Source organism: Anopheles marshallii, chromosome X (genome assembly GCF_943734725.1).
Source record: "Anopheles marshallii chromosome X, idAnoMarsDA_429_01, whole genome shotgun sequence".
In the NCBI taxonomy this organism is placed as follows: domain Eukaryota; kingdom Metazoa; phylum Arthropoda; class Insecta; order Diptera; family Culicidae; genus Anopheles; species Anopheles marshallii.
Genome location: NC_071325.1, coordinates 9,407,069 through 9,428,578, shown reverse-complemented (window position 1 = coordinate 9,428,578; position 21,510 = coordinate 9,407,069). Strand labels below are relative to the sequence as shown.

Genomic DNA, 21,510 nt, shown 5'->3' with positions numbered 1-21,510 from the left:
CAGCGGTGCAATGTAAGCACTTATTTATGTGCATTGTTGTCCTGCTACAGACACACACTAATACACTATACTCTACCACACAGACGTGTACAAAACACAAACGTTTCTATTGTGTTCGGCCCATCTCGATGCTAATCTCACCGTAAAATGTCACTCAATGGCCATCGAGGGAGTACTTTTTCAGCCGCAGCCCGTGCTTTCCGATAAATGTTGCCCAACCGGGAGGAGGAACGTAGGGGCTTATGAATATTTCTGCTCATCGAAGCAAATTTTACGTTTTTTTTAAATGCAGGAAGGCCTAGCATCCAGAAAGTAGAGCCAGAAAAAGGGCAAATAGCTCAGTGGCATAAAATTAATATGACAAGCATAATTTTGATATACATTAGTACAATTCATTGTTGTATATTTATACATTCACCTGATCTTACCACCGCGGTATCGACGGATGATATTTGTGTTTTATGAATGTGTCGTAAAGCATCATTACAGTATTGAAGGTGTTAAAATTTGGAGCTGATATTGGAGTTATTCGGAATATGCGATTAACGAAGATAGGATTCTACTGACGCAGACGCTGCCGAATAAAGTTGAGGAATATAGGATCAAAATTGTGCTATAAAATATTTGTCAACATGCAATATAATCCATTTTAGCAATGGTTTTCGCCCGAAATTTGTTCAGAACTAATCAATTCAGAACTAATTTGTTCAGAACTAATCACGACACAATTCACCGAGGAATAGTCTCAGGAGCTGACAACTGAGGAGATTCACTATTTATAATCATAGCAACTACAATACAATTTTAATACAGGACATATAGCGGTAATCTTTGAATTAGGTACGAGATATGTGGTTATTTTGAAGAGTATTTACTCACTTATCATGCGCTACAACCGCTTCGTGGATTTTCGGTGGACGTATCGCCATCACTCCATCTCAATTTGGGCCTACCACGCCTCCTCTGTCCATGTGGACGATCTAAATGGACTTTACGCGCTGGTTCGTCCGGTGTCATTCGCATGACGTGACCAGCCCACCGGAGCCAGGAGAGTCTAATCCGTTGTACGACAGTGAGTTCGCCGTACAGCTTACAGAGCTCCTCTCTCCTCCATCCTCCATAGCTCCATGGCTCCATAGCGACTCCTCCATTGTCCTTCCACACAAACGGGGCCAAAGATCCTTCTGAGCATCTAAGAGGGTTGAGACAGTTTTGGACAAAGTCAATGTCTCAGAGGCGTATGTGAGTACTAGAACTATAAAGGTTCTATATTGTCCGAGATTCGTTCGTCGCGACAGGTGTTTTAAGAAGAGAAGACCTCCACTGTCCATGTGGACGACCTAAAAGGACTTTAAGGGCAAGGTTGTCTGGTGTCATTCTCATGACGTAACCAGTCCACTGGAGCCTTGAACGTAAGTTCGCCGTACAACTCAAACAGCTCGTCATTATAGCGGCTCCTCCATTGTAGTTTGAAGAATTCGTGAAATAAAAACATTGAAGTAGTAGCAAATGGTTGTGCATCGTAGTTGTTCATCGAATCTAGCCCAACACATCTCCACAACTCTCGGGAAGATCCACAGCTCATTCTACAATAGAATTCCTGACGAAATGTTAAATAATTAATCATACCATCAAAGACATTGCTCCAAAAACTACGGACGACGACAGAAACTGTTCACTCGTCACTCGACGGGCATCGTACGAGCTCCGAGCCAATTCCTCCAAAGCAAAGCGTACCCGGTTTCGTTGCGAAACTAAATTATAGCAGGCATGACCTACGAGCTCGTGACGTCAATTAGAAAGAAAAAAAACGATTGGACAACTCTCTTTCAGCTCTAATGCAAATTAAAAACAAAAAGTCACTCCAATCGATGAAAGCAAATACCACCGTAAAGCACGAAATTCGCCAGCGGAGCACCAGTGTGTGATGGAAAGCAGGCATCATCGTTTAATCCCTTTGCATTTCAAGCACAATGCAGTTTTAGCACAGATGGCAGATGGGTGAGCGTTTGCCCTGTGTTGCGTATATTCCAGGTGGTCTATGTCACCGGAGCGAATTAAAGGATTATGAGCATGAAAATTCACATTCATATTTTTTTTATTACTATAATTGCACCCCAAAGAATTCAACCCCTCCAACAGGACCGGGGACGGTGTAGTTATATTTTCTCTCTCTCTCTTTCTCTCTCTTTTTCTCTTCATCATCCCATTCGTTGTACCTTTCCCACTGCGAGTCACGATCATTTTGCCAATCGCAATAAACGACCTCGTGGGTGCTGATGGGGCGACGTGAGTACCATCAATTCATCTTCACCTTCCTGTTCCTGTTTTACTGGCCCATATCATGCTAACAGATAAAAGTAAACACGGCCCGTACGGGCCCGGCCAGCTTGCAACAAGCGGCGCGGATCAAGCGGACGACACCGTAAAGCAATATTGCGATAATGTGTGAGATGCTCGCTCCATCGCACTGTCCCCCTGGTTTTTCTTCGCTGCCGTTCAATGTTTGATTTCCAGCATCACCATCGCCATCATCATTACCCGCGTTATCGTGCACAGCTGCTTCTCGTACGGGGACAACATTTTCCTGTTATTATTTCCTCTCTCTCTCTTTTTTTTACTCTCTCTTTCTCTCTCTCTTTCGAGCCCGTTTTTTTTTCATCGGGTTGCACTTGTTTTGCAGTACCAACTGAACGGTTGACGGCACTTTTATCTACATCCTTTTGATGCCCACACACGGACGCAATCAATAGATGCACTTTTCGTGTAGTTTTGCCTACCAGGCTGCCATTTTGTTTGTTGTTTTTTTTTGCGCAGGTTTAATTTCAAAAGAAACGCCCTCACCGCACACGGTACCGGGCTAAGGAAGGCGATCCGGTACGCTCATAATAATGATTGCATGCCCTGAATGCGATCAACCATAACACCGGCGAGCGCATTAGACTGGCCGGAGTCAATCCGGCACCGGTGTGTAGCCGGGGACAGCCACAGCGGGAGAGCAACAAAAAAAAAACTCAGCTTGCTTTGACGCATATGCATACGCTGCAATGGAGGAACATTAAAGAATTGGCATTACGGCAGGTAGGCGCTTCCAACTCCCAAGCAGCAAATATTGATTAAGGGGGGTTGGGGAAGGGGGAGGGGGGAGGGGTGAAACAGGGGTAAAACATTGATATCGGAAGTGTACGGGGTTTTTTTTTTCCCGCACACTCTTTTTGCCCCTTTTTCATGCACAATCCCGATTGCTGATGAGGAAAACTACAGCGCCCCAGCAAAGCGATGGAGTTGGTTGTGTTTTTCGTTACCAGCAGCATCAATATTAAAGCTTACGCCAGTTGTTCACGCTCGGTACATTTGTGCGAACACGCGCAAAATGGTTTGCACGTCCGAAGGAATGTAACTTTCACTTTAGCTGCTTCATTGCAAACTGGCATGTTGACTGACACGGTTTGAATACTTTTCGAACGACTCGTTGCTTGACCCAAAACGAAGCTTTGCTAGCACTACAAAGCGTGCGAACGAAATGATATCAGCGCCCAATGGAATGAAATGCACCAACGGTTAATGCAAAACCAACTAATTGCAAAACCGTCAGTGCGCGGTGGATTTGCTTGCCCAGCTGCCGAAAATATTATCCACCATCGGTTTTTTTTTTTTGTTATGTTTTACGGTGGTGGAAAATGTACTGTCTACCGATCGATTTCCTTTTTTTTTCCAGCGCCAGTGCATTTTACAACGGTGGATGATGGACGGGCGGTAACTCAACAATGGCCACACTGTTTGCAGTGATTATTCCCTGCGAAGCTTATGATAAGTTTGCCTGCAGTGATGGCTTTTTGTTTGTAGTTCGCATCGCATCGCCCCCCCCCCCCCCCCCCCCCCTCTCCTTTCCACCCCTTTCTCATCAGTTCGGGCCCGGGCCTAGAAAATGTTGATTTCGCGAGCGGACATTTTGATTCATTGTGCAAATGTTTGATTTTCATTTAGTAGCCCACCACCCTTCGGTTCCGATTTCCGCACATTTACCATCCAATAATAAAAAAACGCCCCTCGTTGCAACATGCCAGCTTTCCATCGATGTGTATCGAAAAATCGTTGGCATAACCGGTTTGGTCCTAACATTGTCCGAAATTTCTACTTCTATTTACAGAATGGCACCGGACGCTAGCGCTGCGATTGACAAACATGAACGTCCCGGAGGTGGTCGACTACCGCGATACGATAACGCTGTCCTGCAGCTACGATCTGGGCGCCCACCAATTAAACTCCGTCAAATGGTACAAGGGCAATAAGGAGTTTTACAGGTACGTTATCATCGCTCGGTACTAATCCAACCAGACGACCAAACGCCCTCTTCCCGCTGCAAGCTGTTTGCCGCACATCTGCATTTTTTGTCCGCATTACTTTACAAGCGCGGAAGGTTAAAAATAGTGCATCTAGTGTGGCCACTGTTAAGCGCACCGGGCGTACGCCGGGACGGGGAATAATAAAATTTCATCGCACAGCCTTTCATACGGTGCTCGCCCCGGGGGTGCGGTATCAGGACGGCGGCCCTTAAACGTATCCCGAACGCTGACGGTTCAATTTGTGGCAGCTTCGCACTGATGCGGCATCTAGCACAAACCTCGCCCCTTACATGCGGAAGAAACAGATAAAGGAAACGGGATGGATCATCAAAATGAGTTCGTTTCACGAACCGTGTCAGATTGCAGCCAGGGATTTGCTTGTTTTTCTGGGCGCTCGGTATTTGTTTATGCCTTGCCAGACCTTTGCTTTGCGCGCTGCTGCCGAGATGTGTGGCATGCTGGTGCCTGTTTGCCGTTACCGGTCGACCCAGCCCCCCCACTCCTTGCCACCGCCAACAGCAACTAACAAACATCCGATCAGCGACGGCGGGGCTTGCACCTGAACGCTGAAATGGTCGGTACGGTGTCGTTGTTCTTTTTTCTGCCCGGTGAGCCGATTGAGTTTGCTCACCGACCGTGCAAAACCTGCCATTTCTCTGCGCACCGCACACTCGGTGGTGATCTCGCCTCGCGTATCCATTACAGTTAGTGCCGTCGTCGGTCAACGTCAGATGGCAAACAGGCGGGAAAGAAACTCGGAACGATAATGAACGTGATATCGGGGTTCTGATTGAATCATTCACTCGCTGCTTCGGTGCTAGGACCAACAGCGACATACTGAGACAACATCGTTTCAGACCGTGCTTCATTTCGTACACTTCGAGCTAGACGTAGACCCATTTAATCTAGCCCTACCGGACCTATTGCGCACGGTCTCGGACGAACGACGGAAGTTTGTTGAGATGGCAATCAATTGCATGATTGGCGAATGTCTCATTGTGAACCCACTGGAACTAGACAAATATATAATTTTTCATATTTTGAACCATAATGATTCCGGCGGTGTTCAAGAATATCAGTAAGTATGTAACATTTGACGCTCAACGGTAAAGATGGTAAAGGTGTTCAAGGTATCTTCACCTTATTTTGAAACAATTCTAAAATAGACTTTGGAGTTGAAGCGCGCATCAACAGCAGAAATCATGGAGAAATTACAGGACAAGGTTTTGCAAGACCAACGATCAACTGTGGATGTAATATCCCATAGGCATTTCTGGAACAATATGGCCAATTTTGGCTTGAAGATACAAATTTCTGAACCGTCGTCTAGGAATTCCCGATAATCACTCCCGTGGTAGAATATTAATGTTGTAAGATCGTTGGACCAAGTGAATTTATTTTATTGGACATATTTAAAACGCAGAGAGGATACTCAAATCTTAGGAAGGCTTTAGAGACATTGAGAGATATTTCATTTCCTCTGGATATAGCCGATCTGGTATTTATTACATCTTTCCTCTTCTGGAGAACGACGAGAACCCCGAGCAATCCATATAAAGACAACAGTAACAGTAGAGTGTGATCAAACATAAAGTTATTAACGTCAATTGCAAAGCAATCTCATACTTTCGACTGGAGTTCTGAGCAAAAGGACAAGCGATTAGACTAGATAAATGTTTGAAGTATATTGATGAAACTCAACCTCGGGCTTTTGTTAAATGACAAGAACTCCTAGATTGCGCCCCAAACAAGCGAGATAAACGTTGACAGCTCTCAAGATTATATGATTTGCCGAAGAAGCTTTTCCTATGGTAGGACTTCAATAAAAAGGACTTACAAAGTTTCCTTCAGAACATACGATGATTTTGTGGAATATTTAAACCCTGGAAATTGTAGCCTGCATCTATCGAGAATCTCCGCTAAGCTATTGCTAATGTTACCATTTTAATGAAATTGTCTAATTTAAGCAAGTTGTTTTTTTAACTGTTCAATTATTAATTACTATAACAGTTAGTAGCATTTAATACTAAAAAATGAAAAAAATAGATCTCTACATCTGTAAAAATTACTCGCAAGATACAGGGGTCTTTAACAGATACAATATGACGAGCCAAACTTAATGAATCGCGTAAGCTTGTAAGATAAACGAGGAGATTTATAGTTAAACAAAACACACTTTACTAGATCGCAAACACTGGATATGGAGTTACGGGATCAATTTCTTTTTCTTCTTCTTCTTCTTTATCGGCACAATAACCTCAAGAGGCCTGTCCATTTCTGGCTTTCTGTGACTTTATTTACCCGCAGCTGGATAGTCAGTCCTTGCGTACGGGAAAATTTTCAATTTTAGTGCTTCCAGGGCACAATTTAGTGAATGTCAAATCCGGACGGGATGTTTACGTACCTGCCGGATTCAAGAGTTGAGAAATAATGGTACGAAATTTTTTAACGAAGGATGTGCAAAATATCGATTAAAAATTAGGTTTAATAATGATAAATACTTGTGACTACTTTCCAACTTCATTTTGTAGTTCAACTCTTGAATCCGCTGGTATGTAAACAGACTGCCCGGAGACCCCTGTTCTAGAGTAACACTACACTAACGCTACAATACACGTATATTTGCACTATTGCAACCAACTGGTATAATACAAACTAGAAATAATTCCAATACTCTTGATGCTTAAACACCCTTCCCCATCAGGTACGCTCCAATGCTGTTTCCAAAGGTAACCACCTACCCGGTAGAAGGCATCGTCATCGCAACAGACCGGCCAACGATCTGCAACCAGTATCTTTGCTCGATCCGGTTAACCGAGCTTCAGCGTTCCTCGAGTGGCGAGTTTCGGTGCGAAATATCCGGTGACGCGCCCGAGTTTAAGCTGGCGAACGGGACGCGCAACATGACGGTTGAGGTGCTACCGCAGGACGATCCCACCATCAGCGGGCTCAGTGCGAGCTATTTACCAAACGAGCTCATCGCCGCCAACTGCACCTCCGATCGGTCCAGTCTCGCCACGCGACTCCTGTGGTTCATCAACGGTCGCACAGTAAGTAGCACCATTACAATATGCTCCCAGGTACAGCGAAGCTGACAATTAAAATCACGCAACTCCCCCCCGGGAGCTGCACTCCGGGTGTTTGGAATGTTCATGGGTGTGTGTGTGTGTTTCAACTCACCAATAGCCAGCATTGGGGTGTGAAAATCGATCCTTCAATCAGTGGATAGCGTGAAGCAGTTCAAGTGGGGTGTGCAATCGTGACGTCCGTTTCCAGGCCCCAGCACAGGAATGTCGGCCGCAGCGTAGCTGCAAGTAATGCGGAAGCTCAGCGCGACATGGTGTGCCCGTTTAAAAACCTATTTTTGCACACTCGCTCTTTAATCCCGTTTGTTACTTATCTGATCGGAGCAGTCATGCAATGTGCGTGAAACATGAAACAGATTATCTTTGCCAGTTTGGTCGTGTTCCCATGTGGGTTCCGCTCGTAATACTTATATCCGGGATTGAAGTACAATTTTGTAGTTCCACCTTTGACTGTTTCCGCCATGGTACACCACATGATACGATCAAAAGCAGACACATACGGGCAATTTTTGAACATGTTTGAATTTTCGAGTAACAGTTGCGGTTGTTACGGTGCATCGCAACATCTGCTCTAAATTACCCGGAAGATACAGGGTTTGGCAATAGATAGATTCTGACGAGCGCAACTTAATGAATCGCGTAGGCTTGTAAGAAAACCTGGGAGATTGATAGTGAAACACGTACATTTTACTGAATCGCAAAAGCTGGATATGAAGTCGCGGGCACAATTTAGTGAATTTAAAATCCGGCTGGGCTGTTTACGTACCTGTTGGATTCAAGAGTTGAGATAGAATATTCAAAATTAATGTACGAAATTTTCAAACGAAGCATGTGCAAAATATCGATTCAAAATGAGGTTTAATGATGATAAATACTTGTGATTCAATTCCAACTTCATTTTCTGGTTCAACACTTGAATCCGCCGGTACGTAAACAGGCTGCCCAGCTTGACATTCACTAAATTGCGCATGCATTAAAGCGATTGCATTAAGCGATTCATTAAAGTTTGTAGTTTTTGTGTCTATCTTGTCTGTCGTGCGATTCAGTAAATTGGATTCGCCATATCCTATCTAATGTAAAACCCTGTTATGTGTAAGTGGCCCCCGTCATCATAGTTTCAACCAATGCAGCCCGCGGGCTGAAAAGTTTGGAGACCCCTGGTCTAGGGCTATCGATTACATCTTGAGTTCTAGCTAGATGAATCGATCAACCTCCTCTCGATGGCTTACAGAATTGTGTGCCTTGATTTTTGTAGAGGTACCCTTACATAGACAGATAAACTCCATTCCAAAACTCATTATTTATTTGCTCCAAATATTACCTCTAATACGAGGGAAAGAAAATGGATGTGTCCGTGAATATTTTTCCCTCACTTGCTTATGGTTAAATTGTAATGACAACAAATCACACATAGCAGTAACGGAGAGTCACTACTTTTGGGAAAAGGTCTAACCTAAACCGCAAAGCCAATGCCAGGTACCAGTTCGGTTTGCTCAACCATGCATTGCGGTTGGCAGAGTCGAGAGGTATTGATTTCAGCCGACTTCCGATCGGCACCAAACCGCAAACCCATTCGCACCGCAGTGTAGTGGCAGCATAATTAGTACGCTCCTTCTCCCGAGACGCAACCACCCCGTTCGAGTGGCAGTTTGTACTGTCGTTTTTTTTTTTACTTTGTTTTGGATCTTCACTTTCAACGCACGACGCTTTCATTCGCAGGTTCCGATGGAGTACTTACAGCAGCAGCAGGAGACAACGCTCGAGAGCGATGGCTTTTACCTGCGTTACCGCACGCTGGAAATGCGTGTGCCAGTAGATAAGCTTGTCCAGCGCGAATTAGACAACGTAATCCATATCAAGTGCATGGCCTCGGTGGACGCGATACCGGCGGTCGGTCGAGAAGCGAAGGCGGTGGTGGCGCTGCGCAGCCACCGTTCGTCATTGTTTGGGTTCGGTGGCCATAGCCGGGCGGCTGGCCGGAGCACCATCGTACCGAGGCTTGTGCTTAGCTCCAATCTGAATGACGGTAAGTTACATTATGCAACTGGCTGACGTTAAGAGTTCCCTAGAGCGTGTACACTTTTGTTTTTTTTTTGTGGAGATACCCACATGGTTAAACAATTATTGAGATTTGTTTTGTAGAAATGTTTTGTTTCTATTGTAAGCAGAGAGTTCCAGTGTTTCTCAAGAGAATGTCTCCATGTGAAGCAGTACTTTAGAGATAAAAAATATTAAAGTGCCATTGTATCTTATCCAATTTGAAATTATCGTATCAATTGATTAAGTAATTATAAATAATCTTTTGAATAAATTAATTTGAATCTCTCTTCTAAAGATTGAATAAAAAAAAGTGTAATGAATTCTCAATGATTCATGAACCCTTTGATACTAGAACTACCGAACCATTAGTTTTGGTATTTAAACAATGTTTCCGTAGTTGATGTGTGACTTTGACACATCTTTCCTGTAAATAGAACTCAAAAAAGTATTGAAAAAGAATCCAAGAGTAACAAATTTATATAATGTTACTCTAAATAAAAATAAACGCTTAACTACTTAAACTACTACTACGCGGTCTAGCGTTCATCACCAACAATTACATCCTACCGATATTTTCTTCTACTTGAGTGGTTTCTTATAAAACGAATGGAATAATGTAACTCGATAGCTTATTGAAACATGGAGCGAGAAAAAAAAAACCCCAACAACAGTACCTTTTACCTGTCCACATCGTACAAAGAATCCATGTCAAGTATGACTTTAGCAATGGTTGTTAGAAGCATACATTGCATCGTTTTGCCAATCAGTTGAGTTGCTTGAGTTTGCTGTATATATATATAACCCGCACTGCTTTATTTCCAAAGCACACACCACGCGTCACAAACAAGCGCTCTACGGCGCATCCGATGGCCGGTATTACATCGAAACCTATTATCTCCTATCTTGGTGAAGAAACGATGGCTTTAGCAGTTTTCTTTTTCTCTGTGTAGCAATATACAAAACAACACGGCAAGCATGCACTTTCATTCCACATCCGACCGAATGGGTGGTTTCGCCTTATGGTCTTCTCGATTTTCCCTTCCTTAAGCTACTGTAAACTGCACAGTGCTCTTAAGCTGGGAAATCTTTTGAATTACTCGCATGCCCGCTTGTAGTAGCTTTGGTTTTGGTTAGTAGGAAGGATTTTTTTTTCTCGTCCGTCTATCGTCTTTCAGCCTTTTCATCGTTTAACTATCGTTTGCTAAAATTGACTAGAATGCTCGAATTACGGTCAGTAGCAATCGACCGAATATTGGGGGAAAATTTCTTTTATACAACAACAAACAAAAAAAACTACCACCCACCCCCCCCCCCCCCCCCCCCCTCCCACAACCGCTTGTGGTTGCTGCGTAATAGTTTCGAACCGGATCTGTGGTCGGCTCCGGAGCGCATTCCATTATCTTACACCGCTGCACGCTGAATCAGCAGGGCTTTCGAACGCACTACACAACCATGACGCTTATTATCGGGCGCAAACCCCATCCCGCAGCCAGCTGGCGAGACGATCCTTGATGGGTGTCTGTGTGGGCAAAGTCAAGTGCTATTGAAGAGTGGCCTGAATCGATAGATTAACTTACACAGCCACCATGTACTCGGGCGCATTTTGGCCGAGCAACGGCAGTGTTTTCGTGTATCGTGCAGCATCCGTGACCGTATAATCTCTGCGAACGGAAGCATAAGTTTTGCGGATGTGCAGCCCAAGCTCGGGCACAGATTCAAGATTAAGGTTTGCTCGGAAGCTGGAGTTCATTATTTTTATTCTCCCTTTGACTCGGTGCGAAACCGGACGGCCCCGTCCCCGCAACCGTAACAAGCATCTTGCGGGGCGGCGGCATGCTGGGCGAGAGTTGTAACAGATCCCTTTATTTGTGATCAAAAACAATGGAACTATGATCAGGCTATTTGCAGTCATCGGCATCCAAGGTACAGCACATAAAAGAACACTCCGGCAGAACTCAAACGGCCGACCACCAATGCTGGAAACAATGGTCCAGTTTTCCATTTCCTTCTCCAACAGCAAGTGCATTCTGAAGGAACGGACGAAGCTTTAACCCGCCTATGATTTCGATTGCGAGCCACTCTTAGCTCTTTATTCTTCTATCCCATTACGTTGCAGCTTGCTGCCGGTTGCTTCGTGCGTACGTGAAATTTAACAAACTCAAGTTGTTTGGTTGTGGTTTTGATTCAACCCTAATCATACTATCATATTTCTTCCATTGCCGGGTAGAAGTATACTTCTAGAATTACTTCGAAATACTTCCCAGACCTGAGGCTCACCCTTCGAAAGTAAAGCATCCTCCTTATGGGAAGCTTTACGATGTATTCTGTTGAAGTCTCTGTTGGTGATGGTATGGAAAAATAAAATATCCAATACCCCAAGCCCCAAAAACCGACCTTACGCACAAAAAAAACTTCATCCTTATCCGGAACCAAGAATCTGTCTTCACGCGGTAACACCACATTCCGAGCCGAGAATAGTTCAAACCGCTCACACAACAAAAGGCACACGGTCGACGCACAAACCGAACAACGAATAGACGAGCACGTATTGGTTTTTCGATGGGCAGAAATTGTTATCGATACAGCCGGGCAAGTGAAGGCATTGATTTCAGCGATGTTACAGTTCCAGAGACCCTCCTTCCGCCGTTACGTAATAAATTGCTCATCCGATACAGTGTTTCATATTTATGTTTCGGGTGGGGAAGGGGGGGGGGGGGGGGTCGGATGGAAACGGTGATCAATCACGTGTTAACTTTTATATTAAAATTTACGATACTACATCATCTAGCAGCAACGTTTCGCCCCGAAAAGCTTTTAGGCGCAAAACGGTTTTGCCGGCGATGGGTTTCATGTTCCCGCACCAGGCATTAGTTTGTATTAAAACGTGCGGCTTCAGTCGAGCATTTCTTTTCCGAAACAAGGTGGGCAGTTTGCGGACCCTTCAGACAATGAGCTACAATTTGGGTAAAGGATCGATTCGTTTTGGTTTAATTGAAATTTAATCATTCAAATAATAACAAAGTCATAGCTCGCCATATTGCAACGGTTACCAATAAAAAAAATAAACCATCACAACGACCTACAATGTGCGCAAAACCGACGTTAACGACGTAGCCATTGTTATGCTTTTGAGACAATTTTCACAGCTCAAATCAAGAACCAAACTGGAAACTGCGCTACGGTGGTCGTAAAACAAAGCCAAGTAAGAGCTGAAGCACAGGGAAAATAAACAACTTGCCGTAAATCACTTCTGTTCAGTCGTGAAAGGACACACACACGCGTACAATAAAATTGATAAGCCACTGTAGTTAAATATAACCATAAAGTAAGAATAAAACACAAACACACAAACACACACACACGCAATCTGGTGAGCAAACAAAAAAATCTGATGGTGAGGGTCAGCCCCGTGACGCGATTTTATTTCGACGAGGGCAACCATAAAGTAACTTTTTTAAACACTAGCTTTAATGAAAGCGAATAATAATCAATCCGGGGTTTTGCGATGCGCATAACAAACGAATCCTAAAAATAACTTGCCTAGGCACTAAAAGTTAAGATAATCGAAAATCCCGAATCGTGTAATCTGTATCCGCCGGTAGCCGGTTTGCTTGAGATATAATTTTTACCAGCATTTCGTGTGCTCCCTTTCACACTCTCTCTCTGTTTGTCGTACTCTCTCGCAAAAGATGAATCTTCTTTGCAAGGAAGGCAGGACCCCGTATATTTTATAAGTCAGTAATAAAATCAAGTTACTCCTTCTTGATTTTTCTATCGAGCGTTTTGTGGAAAACTTTTGATCTTCGATACCTTCCACCTTTTTTTCCCCCCCAAGAGTGGTTCCTACTGTTTCATTTTCGCATGGTGATACTTGTGCATCTTAAGTATTGCAACATTATTCTTCCACTGCTTTCCGCACCACGACTCCGTCTGTAGCAGCACGGGAAGGGCGTTTCGGTGATGGGATTGATCCTTACGAAATCGAGTGACATAAATTTTGCTACCAAAAAAGTATGGGGAGGGAAAGGGAGGGACGGGGGAGGGTGGGGTGGCATGAATATTGGGGCAGTCTGTGGGCCAAATGCCATCAATTTAAAGCATCATGAGAACGGTCCGAATCTGCATCCCGATATTTGTTGTCTCCCAGAGGCTGTTTGGAGGGGAAGCATTTGTTTGCATGATTTTTATTTGCTCGACTTTACTTTTTTCTCGTTCGTATATTCGATGAAGAAAATTTCTAGCCCATTCTATACCTCATAAAAAAAAGGTAGCAAAACAAAAGGGGCAAACCGTAACGAAATATGACAAGAGTAAGAAAAACCCCAACATGGTCTTTCTCCCTTGCACATCGAATGAAGGACGCAAATAAAACCGTTCAATGAGCAGATAAGAAGCAAGCGAGCACGTTGAAAAATCGTTGGATTTGGGGCAAGCGGACAAAGGTTATGACACTATGGAAATTGGAAGGGAGGGGGTGCGCTCCTTGCGCCAATGTGATGATACTCACCGGTACCGGCTGCGCGGTTCAAAACGTGCCAAACCCTTCAACCGGAAGAAGCTATACGAAACGTTGGCGTTTGCCGAAGCATCGTCTACATAACGAGCGCAAAAAAATAACCCCCTCCCCCGACCCCCATCGTGCTGCAGGATGTGAACTCCGGGAGGATGAATTATAGCCGGACAGCAACGGGCGAGGCGAAAGCAAACACTCATTGGGGTTTATTTAAAATTTATAATATCGAATGCGGATGTAAGCAGACGAAGTGCTGTGTTCGTTGCGATAAAAGAAACAGTCGCAGGGGTAGCAGTGATGTTTTGCATCTAACAGCCCCTTCGCCTCACAAACTGCAAGTGTCGATACCCTGTTACCTTCGCATCAGAGAAGTATCGGGCTTTGCGCGCTCGTTGTTTGCAACGCTCCCAACCAACAATGCTACATTGGGATGTTTTTTTCTTTATATTTATCACAGAAAGAAAATCCTTCTAGGGTGTTCCACCACTCACAGTACGCAGTTTTTTTTCCTGTTGGTGGAGTAACAGCACTAGCTGTAAAAAAAGGCCCAATTTGAAACGATTCGCCGTTAGATAAGGCAACATCCAAACAAACATCTTCCTTTTTTCTGCTACGCACGATGCAAACAAAATTATGGAATCGTCACCCGTTACTTTTATGTTCCCATTTCGGTACAATCTCGTCCAGCATCATAAATAAACGCAATTAAGGCTGTCCGCTACTACTGAATGGTTCCTGATAAGGCCAACGATAAGAAGTTTGAGTGAGCGGCCGAAAATATTGGAATGTGGAGCCCATTCGTTAATTCTGCTATAGAGTCGTTTGAGGTGTTTCTTTTCCTCAATCAAGCGGTCGATTTAAAAAATATTATCCTAGTTGCTAGTTCTTATGTATTGCGATACCTTCACAAAGATACGTAAGGCTTACACCAAATCACCAGAATGCAATGGTTATACTTTAATTGTTTTATTATTTAACTCTACAACTTCCAAGATTTTATTCTTGGACGCCTTTTGGAACTGAGATCATAGTAAAAATATCGCCTTTTTACTAAATTACAGCATAGTCGAGTACATTTAACAAAAAACTGAAAACATTGCTTACGGCTCTGTGTAGCAAGGACAGTGACTTGAAATACTTAACTCACAAAACAAGATATTCCATAAGCTACACGTAACCTGTTGTGATATCCAATAATTAAATGAACTTTACGAGAATACTTTGAAGTTATATCCGTCTTCCAAATCTACCAAATTGTTTACTTTCTTATCCAGCGCTACAACCGCTTCGCGGTCTTGGCCTGCTGCAGGAGTCCTCTCGAGTGACTTCGTCTGTCGATCCATTACCCCGGACTTTCTGGCGGACGCATCAACGCCATCACTCCAACTTAATTTTGGCCTACCACGCCTCCTCTGTCCATGTGGACGACCTAAAAGAACTTTACGAGTTAGGTCGTCCGGTGTCATTCTCCTGACATGACCAACCCACCGGAGCATCTTCCTCTCGAACGCGGCGAAGAGGGTTTCGTCAGTTTTGGAGAGATTCCTCAGCTCAGAGGCGTATTTGAGTAATGGAACTACATAAGTTCTATATAGTCTCAGAATCGTTCGTCGCGGCAGGTGTTTTGAGTGAATAAGTTCACGGCCTGCTCAATCCTTTGGTAAGCATCCGCTGCGTAGGTGAGTCGCAAACCATTGATGTCTAAGTCATCAGCGTATACCAGGATCTGGATTGACTTATAGAAGATGGTCCCCGAAGTTTCCACCTCCAAGTATCGGATGGCCATCTCCAGCGCTAGGTTGAAGAGTGGACAACCTCGCCCATCTCCTTGGCGCATACCATTGGTGGTAGTTAACCAATCCAATCATCAAGTATTTAAGTCAAACGACTGTGAAGTTCGACTCACCAGTTGTCTGGAAGAATTTTTTCTCGTACCTCACAAAGATAACAAATCTCGTCAAATCTATTTTTTTGGCTAACAAATGTCAACTCCAAATGCTTCATATCTGTCTGCATCTTGTTTTGAATAAACTATTTTAATCTTTTCGATTGATCTGTAAGATGTGAGGTTTACACAACCATAGCAATCTTGATCGCTCTGAACGTTTGCTGAGGATGTTTCCTGGGTGAAGTGAAGTCTTTTGTGTTTAAGAATTCTTCATCGCTTGAATTCAAGCCGAAATTACACCAGAATGCTGACTACGCAGCATTTTTTTTTCAACACTCCAAAAGGATTCTAACAGCTTGAAGCAAAAATGGTACAGAAAATTTGGAAAACTTCTGTTGAGATGTTCGAAATCCTTATTTTGTTTTTTTTTTTATTTATTTTATTTTTTTTATAATCCTTATTAATTTTACATTCGAACTACACCTACTAATAGCATCCCGAAGGCTGTTGCATCTGCATTTAATTCCATCCCTTGGATTTACTACAGAAACCCTTACCCATTTCGACCAATATGCTCGTGAAAAATATTCAGGTTAAAGCCATTAAACCCCACCCCAGCCGGTGTACCAAGCGGGGGCTCATAAAAGCAGATAACAAGACCGAATCCCGTCTAAAGCGGTCGGGGATTAGGTGACGTCGTGTATCGCTAGTTTGTCGGTGATTTTAGCAACCCGTTGGATATCCAGCTGCAGAAAAGTAAAAGAAGAAAAAAAAACAATATTGCACCACAAGCGTTTCGTCGGTAGCCGAGCACACACACACGGGGGGGCTGGCACCGAGTAAAATGGCAAGATGAAAAGGTATTTTACGACATCGTCCGATGGATTTGATCGGAAGCGGGGTTTTGTTTTCCTCCGTACCGTACTGTAGGCACGTCCGGTTGGCCGGTAGATGGGAGATGTATTGATCATAATTCGTCGGTGTGCTTCATACGCAGAAGGTGAACAAAAAAGAACGCCATCACCAAAAATACACATTTCATTTTACTGCATTGCATTCATACTGTAAAGGGACTGGGTGGTGGGATTTTTACGCAGTTATACAATCATTTATGAGCAACATTTTTTCACCCCACTGTTGCGAGTCCTTCGCCGAATTCGTTGTCGCTAGCGGGTCTTGGAGATGCTTTTGTCTGCGTCCAACGCGACACCCGCGGATGGTAATTTGCTTGGGAAAACATTACACAACGCTGCCCGTTTCCCATCGGCATTCGGTGCGAAGGATCAGGAGCATAAAAATGAAAGGAAATAAAATTCGCACTGAATTATGAATCACATCATGCACACCGGTGCACCTGTGCTTCGTGGAAAACAGCAAACTTCGAACGTGTGTGTGTGTGTGTGTGCGTGTGTGAGGGGAGCTGGGTGGAACGAGGGTAAACATAAATTGATATTGGATTATTTCGCCATACACACGAATTGCTGGGTTTATTTGATCAACTGACGCCGCGATGAGGCAGCTTAGTGACCGGGCTGGGTTGGCAATCAATTGCGGGGCCTTAATGGAGGGTGTGAATGAACACTCCACACCCGAGAGGTTAGATTACATGGCGATCTTGGTTAATGTTTTGGTGGTTCCCGACCATCAATCGCAAGAGCCGGCGCTGATTTATGTAATTTATGTGTAAAATCATCAAGCAGGAAGCTAGTGAGCGAAACGGACATTTGGAATACTCTCGAGGCATGGAACGCTCTTGGAAACACTTGATGTTGCTAATTCTCTTTAATTTATTTACCTTACTCCTATAAAAATTCACAGCCTTTTGTATTTTTCTATTTGCATGTTTTTACAGCGCAAACTCTACTACTTCTGACATCGATTGCCATCGCTAGCTGGCGATGGTACAGTGGGCAGGACCATCGATTCCTACTAGACAACCGACCCTGAAGTCAAATCATCGATTATCGGTTTCAGCTGTGCAGCAGCAATTAAAAGGCAGTTTAACAGAACGTACCACTCCACAACTTCAGCGGTGGTACTAACGAATTCCGGCACCGTTTTTTTACCAGCTGTTCATCACTTCACTCCTGAAATGGTATCAGTAAATGAAAAGATCAATTTTGTTTTAGCCGCTAAAGGGGGGGGAAAAGACTTTCAGTACACGCCAAGGCTCTCGCATTAGCCACCATTTGTCACCGAAATAAGCTTTTAACGCTGGGCTAAATTTCAACCCAATCAATGGGTCCGGTCTGGTAGTCTCGTTGGTAGTGGCGCACAGCTCTCCACTAATAAGACCGGTACCACACTCCGTACGCTAGAATTGGCTATCCAGCTACGGGCAGTTGAGAGTCAAGACAGCTAGAGCTGACAGGCGACGGCCTTCAAGGTTGTAGAACTACCGAGAAAAGCATTCAAACTAATTGAACAGATTGATGGAATGTAAAATTGATGGCAACAGATTGATGCATACGGAGAATGCTTCCCCAAAAGGTTTAAACCCCACCCTTTGCCCAGTCCTTTAGAACCCCAAAAGCACAAGCTGAGAATGATGAAATATTTGCGCCAAACACAACAACAGCATCACGTGCCACCAATACACACATTAACAAAATAAAAAAAAGAAAGACACACGGCTGTAGCATCAAGGAAAAGGTCTCCACGATCAAAACAAACAACTTTTTGGGTAAAGTTTTGGGCAGCAAACATGAAACACGTTCTGTGTACTGATTTCAAAAAACCCCCTTTTTTTGCAACATGAAAAGAAGAACAGAAAAGGAATAGGCAAGCCGTAAATATGAAAGCGTACATTTGAAACGGCGGTTGGATGGGAATGGAAGGCGAACGCAAAATGGTAACGGTACGGCAAGAAAAAAAAAAGAAACTTAGTTTAGAAGAAGGATTTGTAAATATTGGAGTTCAGCGACGAAAAGGAAATTAATAAACATTCATTTACACACCCTTATAAAGGGGATCAAGCAGACACGCACACAACCAGAAAACGAAATCACGAAAGTAGCAAATGGCGGCGGCGGTAAATTCGCTGCGAAAGTAAAACATAAAGTAAACTTTTTTTTCCCCATGGCAAAGATAAGGCAATTACATTATCACGCACACACACACACACATACATATACACAGCAACAATCACACACTTGCATAAGAAGGAACGTATGTAACAATTTGCGCAGATGAAACCAAACCAAACAACAACAAAACAAAAACAGAAGGAACGAACAGTTCGAAAACGAAACGAGAACAGCAACAACAAAAAAAACAAAGTAAAATAAAATGAAAACATGAAAGAGCCGAAGTGATTTGCTTTGCGTTTGTTGTACTTGGGTGGGTTTTGCTGGTGGAGTTTCATGGGTAGTTTATTTCCAGTATTGATGACCAACGAAATTGGGGGGGAAAATATTGCAAAAAACTACGATATTATGATCCTAATGGGTCACTTTAAAAATAGAAAATATATTTCATTTGATTTTAGACTGCTTCATTGTTTTATGGAGATATTTCATTCAATTAAATTCCATGTTCATTTTATGCAAGCAAATCAATATATAACTTTCCGAAGGCAGTAAAGTGGTATAATGCTTCCAGCTTCAGTATCAATCGCCAAAATCAAAACCCTTCCTTTAGCATCAGTCCCTATTCATCAATACACCACCCACTCCCTCCACCCCCCCCCCCCCCCCCCTTCACTGCATGCATCACACCATTTTGTACCGGATACGGTGTCTGGACGCCAACACCCAGCCCCCCAGAAGTTGGCACACGATGTGAGATCCGCAAAATTTTGGGAAATACCATACGTCTGACCACGATTTTGACATCTTTGCTCGCTTTGGACAACACGGAACGGAACTAGGTGCATGTACGTGTTCCGTGGTTTCGCACAATCGATTCGTTGATTTGGCTTTCGCCTAAACACCGAAAAGCGCAACCCTGCCCGCACATCCGCACAAGCGGCCCAAACTGTTGTTGCGGTGCGTGTGCCCATTTGTACGTGCGCCTGTAGCTGTGTGTCGGGCACCGGTCAACGGTATGCAATTGAACATACCATAAAACATAACCTTTACCATGGATTTACCGCATCGTCAATCCGTTGTACTGCCGTTTAGCCACATTTGTAGCCGGGCACAACCAGCGCAAGGAGGAGGTATTTGCCACATGTCTCACTCACTCTCCCAGCCCACCCACTCTATAGTAAGGAGAGCACACACGCACACAGTAAAAAAAAGTCTACCATGTACATCAACAGAGGAGGGACAAATGGGCTGGTTGTACCGGAAGCTTGGCAAAATTTCTACTCGGGGGAGGGAGTTAACCCAACACAAGAGTGATTTAGAACTGACCGAATAACCGATGTGGTGAGGTGGATTCGATCAAAACCCCTTCGCCTTACTACCGCCGGAATGCGAGCCTACCTACCTGACCTTGTGTGCCTGTGATGATTAAGTTGTCAGTTGAACTGCCCCACAATAAACCATGCACCCTTTTCTTTGCACCGAACCCATGAAGCTCGACCGAATGTGCTTAAACAATCACTGTTTCCGCACTGTGTGCCTTTCCATCTTCCGTGTGAGCTTACTATTCGACACGTTTTCATTGGGATTTGATTCGATTTTGCCAAGAGATGCAGCCCGTCTGCAAGGAGAAGAAATAATTTCCCAAACCAAACAATCGTTTTCAACGCGTGAAATTGATGGAATGATTGGTATACTATGTTGCAAAATGGAGTTTCTATTACAACGAGTTTCATAGTTGTACGAACTCCTTAAACTCCTGATGCTTCTTTTGCATACAACGTAGATGAAAGGGAAGAAATAATTCATTCCACACAATTTAATGCCAATTCAAAGTGAGTATAATTTATTTTACCACCTGATAAAATAAAAAAATAACAATATTTATCTTAATTAATTTTTAACATTCTTGAGTGATGGTCAAATGTCATTGTGTCAATATTGACCGAAATATTGAGAAATAATTCGTACCGGACGCACATACTAACCATTCCACTGTTAGAGCGATCTGCCCCACCTGGATGGTGTTTGCTAACGTGCGTGGAACCAAAACCCCATCCTCAGGAATGACTTCAATTGATTGAAGATTTGTTTCTATCATCTGCCGCAGAAACAATTTCCTTCGCATCAATAACTCCACACGCTCTGGGTTCTTCGGAAACTGGATCTGCCAAACCCTGCCAGTGTTATTGCGTTGAATTCCCAATCATCGTTCCCTGTTCCTTGTCGGTTGCTTCTCTGGACAAAGTTGATCTGTGCAACATTTCTTCATTGTTTCAACATCAAGTCATCTTAGTCAAGCAGTTTCTGAGGTGTAGAATTCCAGAAAATTGTGGATAATGGTACAAAAATCCCTTTCAACCTTTTTGCCCAACCACAATAGCAATCATAAAATAATCATAAATAAACACCATGACGAATGTCCATACAATAGACTCCGGCAACGCTGTAAAAAATCAGCACCCTCAGCTGACTAATCAACCTTTCTAAGTAAACACTCACCAAATTCCTCAATTATCCCTCCCCTATATCCATCCACCTTGCATCCAATTAAGCAGAGCTCTACTAGCGATACGACATCCCTCCGACACCGGCATGTAATTTCTGATGT

General features: G+C 43.6%; 1 protein-coding gene across 1 annotated transcript in view; it reads left to right on the top strand.

The window, feature by feature from the left end:
* Window positions 1-17,820, top strand: part of LOC128711624 (uncharacterized) — a 45,119-nt gene extending 27,299 nt beyond the window's left edge. The window contains exons 2-5 of the mRNA XM_053806509.1: window positions 4,151-4,304; window positions 7,051-7,396; window positions 9,152-9,458; window positions 17,726-17,820. Coding sequence (XP_053662484.1) covers window positions 4,151-4,304; window positions 7,051-7,396; window positions 9,152-9,458; window positions 17,726-17,820 — 902 coding nt within the window. The remainder of the gene's footprint in view (window positions 1-4,150; window positions 4,305-7,050; window positions 7,397-9,151; window positions 9,459-17,725) is intronic.
* The last annotated feature ends 3,690 nt before the right edge of the window (window positions 17,821-21,510 follow it).